The following is a 14330-nucleotide window of genomic DNA, read 5'->3' as shown; positions in this document are numbered from 1 at the left end:
GTTGCATAACAATTGATTGTTTTCGCCTTGTTTGAAAAAATAAATTGTTTTTATATCATATAAATAGCATGGTGAAATGTCATTTATACTGTATCCATAGTAAACATTCACCCAATACAGGTAGGATCTCTTTGAATACGTAGATATTATCGAAAAAATTGCAACTTGTGTGATTTCCTTTCTTAAAACGTTATTAAAGCTATCGGCATACATTCATATCCATGATGAATAGTTTTATTTCCACTAAATATATTGCTACAACAGTGAAATCATAGCAAACCATGATTAAAGCTTATTCCACAACTAACTCAACTGAGATAAAGATAACGGAAATATATGTAATGGCTATAACCACCTGGAAATTAATTGCGTTATATTATTAAATAAACAAGCATTCTGCTTTTAAGTTACATTTTGGTTCGTCGTTAATTGGTTCTACGAAAAGCTACAAATTGACCGTACTTCCGAAAACTAAACAAAAATAAAAACAAAAGGTCCTTCAAGTTCTTTATCGTGCCCGCAGACTAAACGACTTTAATAATAAATTCGATGTTTCAAGGATGAACGTATTTGTAGTTTCATTATAACACTGCATATTTTGTGGAACTCACAACTCATACGTTATGCCAGAGCTTGCTGAAACTACGCAGACTTTGTATCGCACTAGAACTCTAACAAATAGGCTTCTGGAACAGGGTTATGTTGCTACAAGATTGAAGTCATCACTACAGAAGTTCTATGTTCGTCATCATGAGCTCGTGGATCGTTATGGTGTATCTGCACCATGAAAACTGATTTATTCAACGGGTCATAGTTTTCCTTTCCTCGTTTGTCTACCCCGGACTTGACTTTTTATGAGCAACTCGGCGGGTGTTTCTAGAAAAGCAGAGGACGCTTACCCTACCGGTGCACCTGGTCCATGCTCCCAGTTTTTAGTGGAGTCCGAGTTGCTCATTTGCTTTTGTTACTTTGTATGTATGATTTTAGTTACTGTATGATCTTTGTTGTGTATGTCCGTTTTCCATGCCGGGTCTTTGTCCCTGGATTACATTCTTTTGATTAACGCTATAACCTTGGTTTCCTTGATTACTCTTTGTGTGGTTTCATTTATTTTCATGGGTATCATTTTTTATGGTAAGAGGTAAGAAGACATTTCGTTGGATAATTGATTTCGTGGTTCGTGGGTAAAATAATAAGAAAACAAAACAAAAAACAAAACAAAACAAACAACAACAAAAAACAAAACAAAAAACAAAAAACAAAAAAAAAATCGACGACTTTCTCTGCATTTTCGGTACATAATCATTGAAGAAAAACTACTTTTGTTCATGATTTTGTAAGCATTAAATAAAGCAATTTAAATTTGAAAGTTTTTTTGTGGACACGTGTTTACCACACTACCATTAAAAGGGCATTTGTGCTTTGATGCATAAGTCATTTTTGATAAGAATGAAACACGTATGGACGTCACTCTAACGATTTGTTTTTGGTGAACATAACTCGGGTAGCTATATAAACAATTGATATACCGTTCAATTAAACAATTAAGGTTGATTGTGAATGACTGAATGGTTTTTTTTCCATTGCCACTTGACAGAGACAGATATTAAACTGCTCAATGAGTAAAAATGAAAGCATAGTATAAGAGAGAGAGAGAGAGAGAGAGAGAGAGAGAGAGAGAGAGAGAGAGAGAGAGAGAGAGAGAGAGAGAGAGCACCTTTCTGTAACCTTATAAACCGGTGGTGGATGCATGTGCTAGGGTTAGGGTAAGCATTTTCTGTGTCATGCAAGACAGTATGATATACTCTCTAACATATTTTCGTCTGATTTCAGATATACACTTAATCCAAATCGGATCAGCCATGGTGAGTTTTATTGGTTTATCAAATAACTTTCCCTGTAATGATTTCTAGTCCGGACACATCAGTTTTAGTAAAATCAAGCGTTAAAGTGAAAATGCTGTTTAGGAGAGCGGGAAAAGTGCCTAAACCATCACGTAAACTTAAAAAAATCCCTCCTGTTTCTGTAAAGAATAGTTGATACAATTATTGCCCATAATTATTTGATGTGAATAACTTACTAAGTAGACCATTACGAATCCGTGTTTATATCATAAAAAAAAAATGAATAATGATACACTAAAATACAAATGATCACTGTACATCTCCCGCTATATAAGTGGGGAATCACAGCGTGGGTATAAGAAACTCCCACCCGACAATTAGATTAATATTGATTCATATTTTAGTTCAGTAACAATGAAAAAAAAATACCGTTGCCTTAATTTTTGAAAAATGTTTACCAATGAAAAATAAAATATTAAACAGTTTTGCGTACAAAGACTCCGACAGTGTTAAAGGAGCTATTATGTACATGTGTACATATGACATTTAATAAGAGATTTTTATTCCCAAATGTTTGGGTCTCCGGGATTTCGTGTTTTTTTTTCAAAATCCAAGGGCTACTTAGTGAAAAGATCAGAACAATTTGGTCATGAACTACAGGTAGATATCGGATTTCAAGTATAGGACATGAACGAAAAATGTTAAAGAACATGAACAACATTTTTGCTACTTTTTTGACAAGTTCAGAAAAATTACAATAATTAAGTGTAAGTGTTTGTAAGAATCAGGCAAAATGGGAAAAATCAGAAACTTTCATGCCATAAACCCACCGATCGGACAATGTAATATCACTCAAGGATACCTTCTCTACTTGAAAAGACCATTATTTAATCTCTGCATCACTGGCTGTGCTCAAAATTTTTTTTAATAGAATGATAGAAAAATAAGTTTTTTTTTTACAGTTATCTGCCCTTGAAATGTTCATTTTCAGTGTATTTCAATGAAATTGTAACTCAATGGGCCAGCATGATATGGAAAATCTTGTCTGTTTTCCTTGATTCTGGGGGTGAAAAAAGTCAAATTAAACTATCAAAATGGTGGTTTTTTTCATATCATGTTTCACCCGCTGCCTGATTCTTACAGATACTTGTACTTTTTTCATGAAAACCAAGGCAGCTTTTCGCCCTCCCTATTTTCAGATATTACACATATTTTTTTTCAATATTTGAAAATACAATATTCTATCTTTCTATCTTATGTCAAATTTTTAATTGGTTAGAATCATGATTTATGACGCATTTGTGTAACATCTAAACAAAGTGTACTGTTTTCAGTTTATGATTTGAAACCATTTACAGGGTCTACTAAACAAATCAATGGTTTGGATTTTGGCAGTAGTCCTTACTGTGTGCATAATTCTTATTCTCCCTTCTTCAGTAATTAGAGCACAGATACTTCCATTTTTTATTCCAGGTTAGTATAATTGGTACTTTTACCGTTAAGAATATCTATAACTAATCCTTCGCTGACAAAATGGTTAACACGTAACTGATAGTACGTTAACTGGTCGAATTGAAAGCATAGTTTTATCGCAACTTTTTCATGATTAATTGAATGGTAAAACGGTCTTATATTTTGTATGTGGTTTTGAAATATTCGGCATAATAACTGACTGTTCTTTTGTAGTTTGAATTTTCTGAATACGCCACCGACTTAACTTATGCAAAACAATGAGAATCTTGTGAATCCGATACGATTTGATATTATACTTTTTGTTCTTTTTAAAAGATATCGTCGCCCCTGCTTTTAATCAATCGTTGGTAATTATAGCGTGTTTTCAATTGAGATATTGGTTTTTACAGCTGTTTTTCCGCTATTTAATGACTAGTAATTATTTGACATTAGCCATCTCCCTGTGTAAAGCTTTACTTGAAATATTCTGATGGTTCTATGTTCTTTTTAGATACAGACTGTTGTATTTATTGTGTCAGAGGCTGTTTTTGCTGTATTGCATGAAGACGGAATATTTCCCGAAGGAAATGAAATAAAATCAGAATTTTACATATACTTGACCATTCATGTGCGTGACGTTTTCATTTTGCAACAGATTATCTGTTACAATCTCAACAAGGATCATTAAAGTGTGGCCCCATTTTATGAATAAGTAGAACACATCCGTATTTTGATGGTTGCTATAGGGACAGATTAAACGGACACTTAGCTCCGATAATTAGCATAATTTGAAAAAAATTAAAATTAAAAAAAAGCTAGTAACAGCGAAGATGCGAAATAACGAAATTCCTTGGGCAAGACTACGAGGAGCTTAAAGTTATGAATAATCAAAATTTATTTTTATTTGACATTGCTACGCCTTCGTGAAAGTATCACCATCCACCATTGTCCATCCCTAATACTCCGAAAAAATAATAATAATAATAAATCGGTACAGATTAATACATACAAATTGAATATTTTGAAGAATGAATTCATATCATTGGAAATATACCAACTTAATCCTAACATATTTAGCATATTCTCATGGCTGTCTGACATCTCAAATAGCACAAATATACCAAAGTAATATGATGAAACCAATATGCTTAAAATAAAATCAAGATGTAATAAAACAGAGCAAAGTGTTATGTCATAATATAAACAAAACGTGAAACTAATAAGAAGCTACCAATGTTATAAAAAATATTCTGTATATGGCTTATTTGTTGTACAGCTATCATAAAGTAAGTAAAATATTTGCAAGGGCATTAATTTATGAGCATAATACTCTATGGCAACTGATCAGAGTTTGAGCTGAGTAAAATGGTCTTGCAATGAAAATCAGTTTGTTTTTGGGATAAACCGATTTCTTCAGATAATCTTGATTGGTCTAAAAGTATCTTTTATCATTTTCTTTGACTGGTGTGATAGCATTTCTTATTTCGAATTCCACTCATTCCGTTATCATTTTAGCTTCTAGTTTACAATCCATTTTTTTTAATTTCTAGAAGCAATAATTAGATGAAATACTAGTACTACAAAGGCGAATCTAAACACAACAAAAACATAAGTATCTGACTCCTTTGAGCGGCACGAAATTTAAGGTCATTGTCAATAGATATCTTTTCATGTTGTCGGTTAACAGGCTCATATTTCCGGAGAAATTTTCGGTTGCGAAGAGTAACCCTTCCAGATCCATCATTGCGTATTACGTATTGGTCGAATTGGCGTACTTCAATCACTTGACCTGATTTATCCCATTTCAACGGACTTGATCAAGTTTGATTTTGAATGCGCACATGATCCCCGATGACTAGAGGTGGTAACTGTTTGGTACGTTCAAATAGTTTCTCGGCAACTTTCGTGTGTCTATGTCTTAGAGCTTCCTCTCGTTTCAATAAAGTATCACGCCAAGTATCATGCGGTTGGTACCGTCCTGGGAGTATGGGTATGAAATCGCGAATTGGACGTCCAACCACACTCATTTTTAGGGATAGCTTTCTTTGTATCTCTATCCGGAGTATTGCGATATTGTAATATTGCTCTCTGTAGGGCATCGGTTTCTAGTTCGCCATGTGGGCCAGTGTTGTCCTTTATAAGTCCTTTAACTGTCTTCACACCAACTTCGGCACTGCAATTACTATGCGGGAAGGCGACAGATGACAGACGGTGATGCACTGCCCAGGTCTTAAGAAATTGTCTCGTAGCAGATGAAGAGAGTTCATCCAGTATTCCATAAGTAACAAACGTCCTCCTTAAGCAGTCGATGAGGCCCTGTGCTTCATTATGAGCCCGTTCTATAATCGGCCAATTTGAATACCTGTCTACAACCATCAGATAATTGACGCCTTTGTATTGAAAATAATCAGCACAGACGCACTGAAAAGGATATACTGGATATATTGACAGTATTTCATCAAACCTTCTTGTGTTCCCATCACCTGATGCGATGTATGGGGCATTCTTGCCGTGTCCTTTTTTTCCCACAGTATCCATATACTTCCACCTTATTTTCAGTTTTTTGGGTATCCTTGGTCATATTACCAATTTTCCTCCTGCTATATGTGCTCGAGGTGGCTTCTACTCTCCGAGTGTCAAGAGGACGTGAGGCTGAGCGTTTGCCAGATTCCTTTGCTTGGCCAGATTTATAGACTTGTTCCAGCGTCATATCCTGGTATCCCAAGAGATCTAATTGTATATCTGGGTCACTTAATCCACGAGTTAGTACGCCTCGTAAAATGGCTTGAGTGTAGTCAAAATCACGATCACATCCCGAGAATGTCATTGTTAATTTACATACCCCCGCCTGACCTCGAAGTCTTGCACCAAATGATCGAACTGTCTCATCGCAATCCCGAGTCATGCCATGGAGAGCTACACGTGCAACCATTGTATTTTCACTGTTAGTGTACGCATGGCTGTAAGAACGTCTTGTTCAGGTTTATCAACAAGTGAACCACCAGCAGATCTTGTGAAGTCCCGACGACAAGATTCATCACAACACTCAAGAAGCTGAATGACGAGGTCTTTGCCTTGTATTTTAGTGGCTTCAACATAGTCTTTCCACCGAGAAAGGAAATAAGTCCAATCTTCACTAGAACCCGCTGCAGAAACAGTTGGTCGAGATCGACTGTCTCATACTCGCAATCTGGTACCGGGCACTGAACTACAGGCATGTTTATAGTTGAAAATGTTCTGTAAGTAAGTCCTCAGGCGTGGTAGTAAGATATCTCCATCATAAAGCCAATTAACAATAATCATACGGATATTCCTCTAATACTCCAATTGTATTCTCTTTATGTATTTGGATTAGTGTATGTGTCAACTACATTTTATATAGACTTTTTAAAACATGTGTTAAGTCATGTTTGTGATTGACGGCTGTTACATCATGTTTAACTTATATCAAAGCGCTTTAAAACCGAAAAAAAAAATTGTTTCTTAACATAGAATACAATCACGTTTTCGACAAATCAAACAAAGAGTATTCTAATTATGCTATTGTAAATATATATTTGGGAATACTATGAACACATCAAATTTTCAAATTTGATACGACTATCATAAATTACAGAGTACAAAGGAATTATCAATGTTTTATTTTATACCAAAGACAATCTTTTTGACAGGGATGTTTTACGCCTTTGCTTCTATTATTACAAATTGGTTTACAGATATGAAGTTTCTTTCTCACAGGAAGGCAATATATCTTCTATTATATTTCACGTCTTTCCGCATTTACAGTCTTATAACTTGACGCTCTTACTCACTCTTTGACGATGATTGTGAATTACTGGATTCCTAAACTCCTCAAGAATCCATAAAAACAACGATACATAGCTGGAACTGCAAAATGTACCACAAAACCTCTTTCAAAGCTTTTAACGGCTATACTCACAGCTGTCGTAGAGGGTCTCCAGTACTGCCACAACACTTGTTACTCCCGTAGTGGTATTAATGCAATGTGGATCCTGAAAAGTCCGAAAAATCTTCTGGAGACCCCCTATTCAAGATTATTATCAGAATGTAATAGCATTAAAACCTACAATTTTTCAACAATGTGTACTTCTATTCCCCATACTTAGTTCAAATCCCGACTTAAAAATATCATTCATCGTTGTTTCTCTAGAAAAGACGACAAACCTATATGCAAATATATAGTTCGTGGTAGAGATTCCTCTTACTTTTTAAGAAATAATTCCAAATCATCTTCCAAATATACAGAAGTAGACGCTTTGCAAAATGTTGGAATTTTTTATCGACAACATATTTGTCCAGTGTGGTGGATGCGTTTTCAACAAACGGTCGACATTCCGATTGGAACAAATTGTGCTCCTCAATATGCTGACCTATTCCTTCGCTCTTATGAGACTGACTTTATGGCTGATCTGATACGAAAGAAGAACTACCCTTTAATTATATCCTTTAATCTGAGTTTCCGCTATATAAATGACGTATTATCTTTATATAGTCCTAGTTTCGGGGATTTTATACATCGCATTTCCCCCAAAAAAACTTGAGATAGAGGATTACAGATACTGTGAAGTCAGCCTCATATATTGACCTATACTTAGAGATCGATGATAAACGAAAACAATTGACCAAACTTTACGACATACATGATGACTTCATTCAGAATTGGAAACTTTCCTTTCATCCCTGGCTACATCTTTCAGCACCTGTGTATAGAGTTTTCATATCACAACTCATACGTTATGCCAGCGCTTGCCATAACTGCACAGACTTTTTTATATCGCGCTAAACCCTTACAATTAGGCTTCTGGAAAAGGGTTATGTTGCTACAAGTTTGAAGTCATCACTATAGAAGTTTTATGGTCGTCATCATGAACTCGTGGATCGTTACGGTGTATCTATCTGCACATGAAAACTGATTTGTTCAACGTGTCATAGTGTTCCTGTCCTCTTTCGGAAGAAACAATTGTTAACCATACGACAGAAAAAGGAGAACAAAATCGATAAATGTTCTATAAATAAGAGTAATCAAGGGAACCAAAGTTATACCGGTAATTAAAAGAATGTAATCCAGTGACAAAGACCAGACATGGAAAACAGACACACGCAACAAAGAACACAGAGTAACTAAAAACATACATACAAAGTGGACATCAACATATTGAACTTCAAAATAGGTTCGGTTTAGACGAGTATTCGGCTTTCCAAGTTCCAAAATGTGTTCATATTGACAAAAAGTACAAAAATTTAATTTTGAAGGTGTTGCTTTAGACAGGTTTTTGGATGATTCACGTTTTACTGTAATACCTATTTTGTACTGAAAAGAAACCATGATGAATCTCTCCTATTTAAGACAAAATATCTTGTATTTTCTCTGGGAATTTCTCATAAATAAGAAAACATAAAACAAATTGAAATGTTGCATAACAATTAATTGTTTTCGCCTTGTTTAAAAAAAATAAATTGTTTTTTTGTATTATATAAATAGGCCAGACTGCTGAGGAATTAAATGGTTTGGGTTATGACCATGAGTCTTTATTTCAGTATCATTCTGGTCATTAGCTATTCACCAGCTAAAACTCAAGATAATCCTGCGATAGGTTAGTAGAATCATCAACATAGCCATTTATTTGTAACATTGTCTTTCCATATTTGCTCTTAACTTAAAATTGGTAATGTGCAGGTTTAAAATTGACCAATATATTGAATTATAATAATTTGCTTTTTAATTTCAAAAACAAATCTGAAGTAACAACCGTGCAATATATATTATTTTATCATATAGTCAGTCGTGTAATAAAGAAGTATTGAATGTCTGATAAAGACTAAAAATATTTGACTTGTATCAAACATTTTGATATCACATCATTTATCAAATCCCTGAATCACATTGATAACTTTATTCAAATCCTTTCTTGGAATTCTCTATCATTTCGAGTTGCTCATTTGCTTTTGTTACTTTGTATGTATGATTTTAGTTACTCTATGTTCTTTGTTGTGCATGTCTGGTCTTTGTCCCTGGATTACGTTCTTGTGATTACCGCTACAACCTTGGGTCCCTTGATTACTCTTTAGACGCGTTGTTATCGAAAGATAGATAACTGAACTAAATACATCAATCAAATTATAACAGATGCTGTCATAAAAGGTAAAACCCTCTTCATGTACAACAGTTATAACGGGTAAAAATCAATTATAGTCATCACAATGCAAAAACAGTTGTTTGTGTTGGAAACTGCTCCTCACAGATGCTCCGCTCGAGTGCATATTTTACTATAGAAAACCCTATTGATAAGGTCATTTAAATGGTCTATAGTGACGACCATTACTATTGAGTCATTATGACAATGTTGATACACAACCTGGTAGTGAGATTTTTAAAAAAACTTATTATCGAATACTGAAACTAAACCGAGAATTAAGAAAATATGCCTTTATACACTGAAACGTAAATCTTTAAGTTAAAAAACATAATCTGGTATTAACTTGAGCTATATTGAATTTTCTAGTAAATTATATAGAATTATAATTTCTTTTTGCAGAAAGGTATGTTGTTATTTTACATCGATTAGCATACATTATATATATATATATATATATATATATATATATATATATATATATATATATATATATATATATCTGTTATTTCAATACCATACAAAGGAACAGATGACGTGTCCTGCGTATTTATTCTATTAAGAACACTAGCTTTTCACAGGTAAGATAACTTCTAATGGTACATTTTTCATTTCGCAAATTCCTACATTTACTGCATACATCAAATTATATTTCATGAACAGCAGTACACTAGTTTCAATTCGATATTAACTATGACCATGCGACTTTCAATATACTAAAATGCAAGGAAAGATTGGGAATAAAAGGTCAAGTCTTTGCCCCAGTTATGTCAAAAGAGATGCAAAAATGTGGTTACTTTCCATTCCGGTAAACTATGTTACATTCATGATAAAATTGCTCGTTTTCCAGAAAGCAGTTCTAAAGCATCACCGTTTGAAGATTTCAATGCAAGAAGTGCAGTATTTATAGTTACAATTCCCATTGAGGTCTGTAATATGCATCTGTAATAGAACAAACGAGATAAAGGACACACAAGAACTGTGTCTCATCAGCATAAGGTTTGGGCACAAGCTAAACACTAAAATAATTGCCACAGAAGATCATAAAAAGCCTGCAACTTACTCGATAACTATGAACGTATGCTCCGATCAGTCTGTTATTGGGAGCTGATTTATTCTTTGTCGCCTTTTTATACCTGCTTGCAAAATAAGGGGTAAATATTAATAGAGGTGTCCATCCGATGGTCCTTCCATTCGTTCTTCTTTCCATTACACAGGGGGCGGACCCATCTCTTATCGGTCACCCCTACCATATATTGAAAATTGGATGAAACTTTCCAAGAATCCTTATTACCTGCTCCCATTTTGTTCCTCCTTTTTAAGATGTTGATCCCAGTCAATTTGGCGGATTTACATAGAAAAACATGAGCTTAATCATTTATTAATACGGGGACATGGGGGACTCATCTCTTATCCGTCACTTCTCTTATACCATGTAATAAAAATTGGATGAATATTCCCAGAATCTTCATAACATGTTCCCATTTTGCATCTTTTATCCTAGAATTTGATGCAAACCAATTTTATGTTTCACATAGCAAAAAATGGACTTTGAAAGTACTATACGGTTAGGTCAGTTCTGGAAATGTGGTCTCAATTTGTTGAAATAAAGCTGTTTTGAGGCAGTCAAAACAGAAATTTCAAGTTTTTTTGCTTTTTGCATCAAAAGTACACAGTTGACTCAACCTTGGTGTGCGGATGTTCAAATAATCTGTAAATACATGAGTGAATATTGTCATAAAAATCCGAAAAATATATCTGAGTTTTAGTTCAAATCAAGGGTGCCTTTCAAAAATTAGCAGCCAAATACTCTGCTTTTTTAAAATACCACATACTTAGAAACCAGCAAAGGATGAAAGCATGTTTTGAGGAGGTTAAAAAATGTAAAAATAATAACACCCTTTTGAATTCATTTTCTCGCAATTTTAGTTCCTAAAGTTCATGCAAAATAAGGTATTTTGAAAATCAGCTGGTTGTTTTTGAGGAGCAAATCTAATACTGCTGGGTTCTAAAGCATATCAAATACATTTCTTCATTTAAATTTGACTTGTTTACCATCACATATATTACATCAGTATATGCATAAATGCTAAATACATTTCATCAATAAGTCTAACAAATTTCAAAGTTCAAGTTTTATTAAATTAGACCGAGTCAACTTGATGTATGAACAGTGCGCCTAAAAGTAATTGTATAGTGCACCCTTTGTCATTTTGGTTTTGTTCAATGTGTCATAGTTTTCCTTTCCTGTTTCGTCTACCCCGAATCTGATTTTTATTAGCAACTCGGCGGGTGTTTCTAGAAAAACAGAGGACGTTTACCCTACCGGTGCACCTGGTCCATGCTCCCAGTTTTTAGTGGAGTCCGAGTTGCTCTGTCATTTTAAGAACTAAATATGTTGCTTGCCCATCCAGTCTAACAGTCATGTTCAGAAACTATTTAAATAGTTTAAATAAGTACATAATTACATTTGTGTATGTAGACAAGAATAACGGAGTTTTATATCTATGTTTAGATAAAGTTGCTCAATATCTGAAAAACCATGGTAAGTAAACAGATTATATAAGTAAAAGAGCTGGCACTCTAGTAACTTTAATACATTTCTATCGAAATTGTTAGTAATCTTGACACTTCTACTTGTGTACTTTAAAATAAAGAAAAAAAATCATCCGGAGTGTATTTTTTTTTCATGTACGGGTTAAAAAAGATTTAAACATTTTGGAGTGTAAAAAATTTCAAGTTTCAGTACTTAAAGCATTTTTTTCGCTAACAAATGAATACAAAAAAACTGCTTTTTAATGAATTCCTTTCTTTCACATCTGTTCGCAGAGGGTCTTTATTCAAGTTTATGTGTCCTTGTGTCAAAAGGAAATTCAATATTTTGCTTTCAATCTAAAAAAATCCATAAGACTCAATACAGATAATCCAAAGCGAAAACTTTTAAAATTTAATTCAGGAAATCATATAATATTATTCTTTAAAAAAAATCTTTTATAAGTAAAACAAATTATACAAACGAGTTTGAAAACCATAATTATTACATGAAATAACTTGAATATATATATCACCAAAGTCTTCTAAATTACTCATTTTATAGGTTATCGAATTGCTGAGGAATTTAATGGTTTTGGTTATGACGATGAGTCTTTATTTCAGTATCATTCTGGTCATTTGCTATTCACCAGCTAAAACTCAAGATATTCCTACTATAGGTTAGTACAATCATCAACATAACCATTTATTTGTAACATTGTCTTTCCATATTTGCTCTTAACTTACAATTGGTAAATGTGCAGGTTTAAAATTGACCAATATATTGAATTACAATAATTTGCTTTTTAATTTCAAAAAACAAATCTGAAGTAATAACCGTGCAATATATATTATTTTATCATATAGTCAGTAGTGTAATAAAGAAGTATTGAATGTCTAATAAAGACTAAAAAATATTTGACTTGTATCAAACATTTTGATATCACATCCTTTATCACATTGCTAACTTTACTCACATCCTTTCTTGGAATTCTCTATCATTTCGTTGCTGGATTTCTCGGAGAGTTTGTACAATCAGACAATCAAGCGGTCATTTGGACGTGTATATCTGTTTATTGTATGTATACAAATACAGAGCATACCAAGATTTTCAGTTTTGTACAGAAAATACAGCCAAATAAAATTGTACAAATCTTCACGATATAAAAAAAGTACTTGATAAAAAACCGAGTGTGCCGTTATACTCTCCCATTGTTTACTGTATCACTTGTCCAATATTAGCCCTCGAATAACAAGTCCTTGTACATGTGCGTTCCGATCCGAAATTTCCTCAGATAATATAGCATTGTTATCAAATGTCAACGAAAAATTTCGGATGCCGATCATGATAAAATGCATTTCATTTGTTGAGATTAATTTTAACTGACATTAATTTTAGAGTTAATGGACGAATGAGAGAAAAAATGGTAGTGTTACATATATTAAACTAGTTGAAATGTGAAGTACTAGTAGATATGTTCAATATTGAATAAATTTGTAAAAGAATCAATTCCGGATTCAGGGGGTTTCCTGGAACTATTGCCATCACCTTCCCGAAACCTATCACTGTTAAAGTAGCCTTTCTCAGTGTACAGAAATTAACAATTATAATAAATCTTTCATCGTAAATATTGTAACTACTGGAAGTATAAAAGTGACAGAGTAGAGACAAACGTGTTTTACCTGGTTTTATTGCCCATACATCTCTCCAAAGGATAATAAAAAGGCATAGTAATGTTTGGAATATTCGTACTATACAGTAAAAGGTGTATTGCATTTATATTGGTTAATATTTCCCCTCACAGAACATGATATTGCTCGCTCGCAAGCTCGTGCGACATAACATCTTCTCGAGATTTTATTCAACAATATAAATGCAAAAATTTTGTTATTTAAAACGAATAATTCAGTATCGCCATATTTTTACTAATCACCATTGCCTCTGTATTTAAGTTATTTCCATAAATGCCATAATACATTTTATATTGAATTAGCAATAAATACACCTTTTTGTAGTAAGTATATAACATTTCGGCAAACCGAAGGAGTAGTTTAAAAACTTCGATTCCATCTATCAAGTACAAGTAATTATGCGTTTTCTACAAATCGTTCTTTATAATTCAAACTGTGTTTAAAAAAGGTATTTGATTTTAGGAGCTGTTCTTTCAAATACATTCCATTTATCAAAATAAGGAGACACATGTTTCTTTAGTTTGAAGGTTGTTATAATTAGCATATCAACAGACGTTTTACTTAGTTTTAAGTCTCATATGCAATGCTACTAACTTTCATTTTTTTTATTGTATAGGCTGCCCTTGTTTGCTTTATTGTGGTAGCTGTTACTGCT

The 14330-nt window shown here is 33.4% G+C and overlaps 1 protein-coding gene and 2 long non-coding RNA genes across 3 annotated transcripts in view; all 3 read left to right on the top strand.

The window, feature by feature from the left end:
* Positions 1 to 39: 39 nt before the first annotated feature.
* On the top strand, positions 40 to 3905 carry LOC148605983 (uncharacterized). Its single transcript, XR_015915436.1, has 4 exons — positions 40 to 120; positions 1834 to 1865; positions 3203 to 3317; positions 3808 to 3905. It is a non-coding gene; the product is annotated as an uncharacterized LOC148605983 (long non-coding RNA).
* A 6053-nt stretch (positions 3906 to 9958) lies between these two features.
* On the top strand, positions 9959 to 11954 carry LOC148605982 (uncharacterized). Its single transcript, XR_015915575.1, has 3 exons — positions 9959 to 10032; positions 10302 to 10378; positions 11600 to 11954. It is a non-coding gene; the product is annotated as an uncharacterized LOC148605982 (long non-coding RNA).
* A 16-nt stretch (positions 11955 to 11970) lies between these two features.
* LOC148605981 (telomeric repeat-binding factor 1-like) overlaps positions 11971 to 14330 on the top strand; it is a gene marked incomplete at its 5' end in the record, with an annotated part of 35803 nt that continues 33443 nt past the window's right edge. The window contains 2 exons of the mRNA XM_088547217.1: positions 11971 to 11996; positions 12608 to 12663. Coding sequence (XP_088403343.1) covers positions 11971 to 11996; positions 12608 to 12663 — 82 coding nt within the window. The remainder of the gene's footprint in view (positions 11997 to 12607; positions 12664 to 14330) is intronic.

Source organism: Perna viridis, chromosome 9 (genome assembly GCF_037379345.1).
Source record: "Perna viridis isolate PV_CMFRI_1.1 ecotype Kerala chromosome 9, ASM3737934v1, whole genome shotgun sequence".
Lineage (NCBI taxonomy): Eukaryota > Metazoa > Mollusca > Bivalvia > Mytilida > Mytilidae > Perna > Perna viridis.
This window is presented reverse-complemented; position numbering and strand designations above follow the sequence as displayed.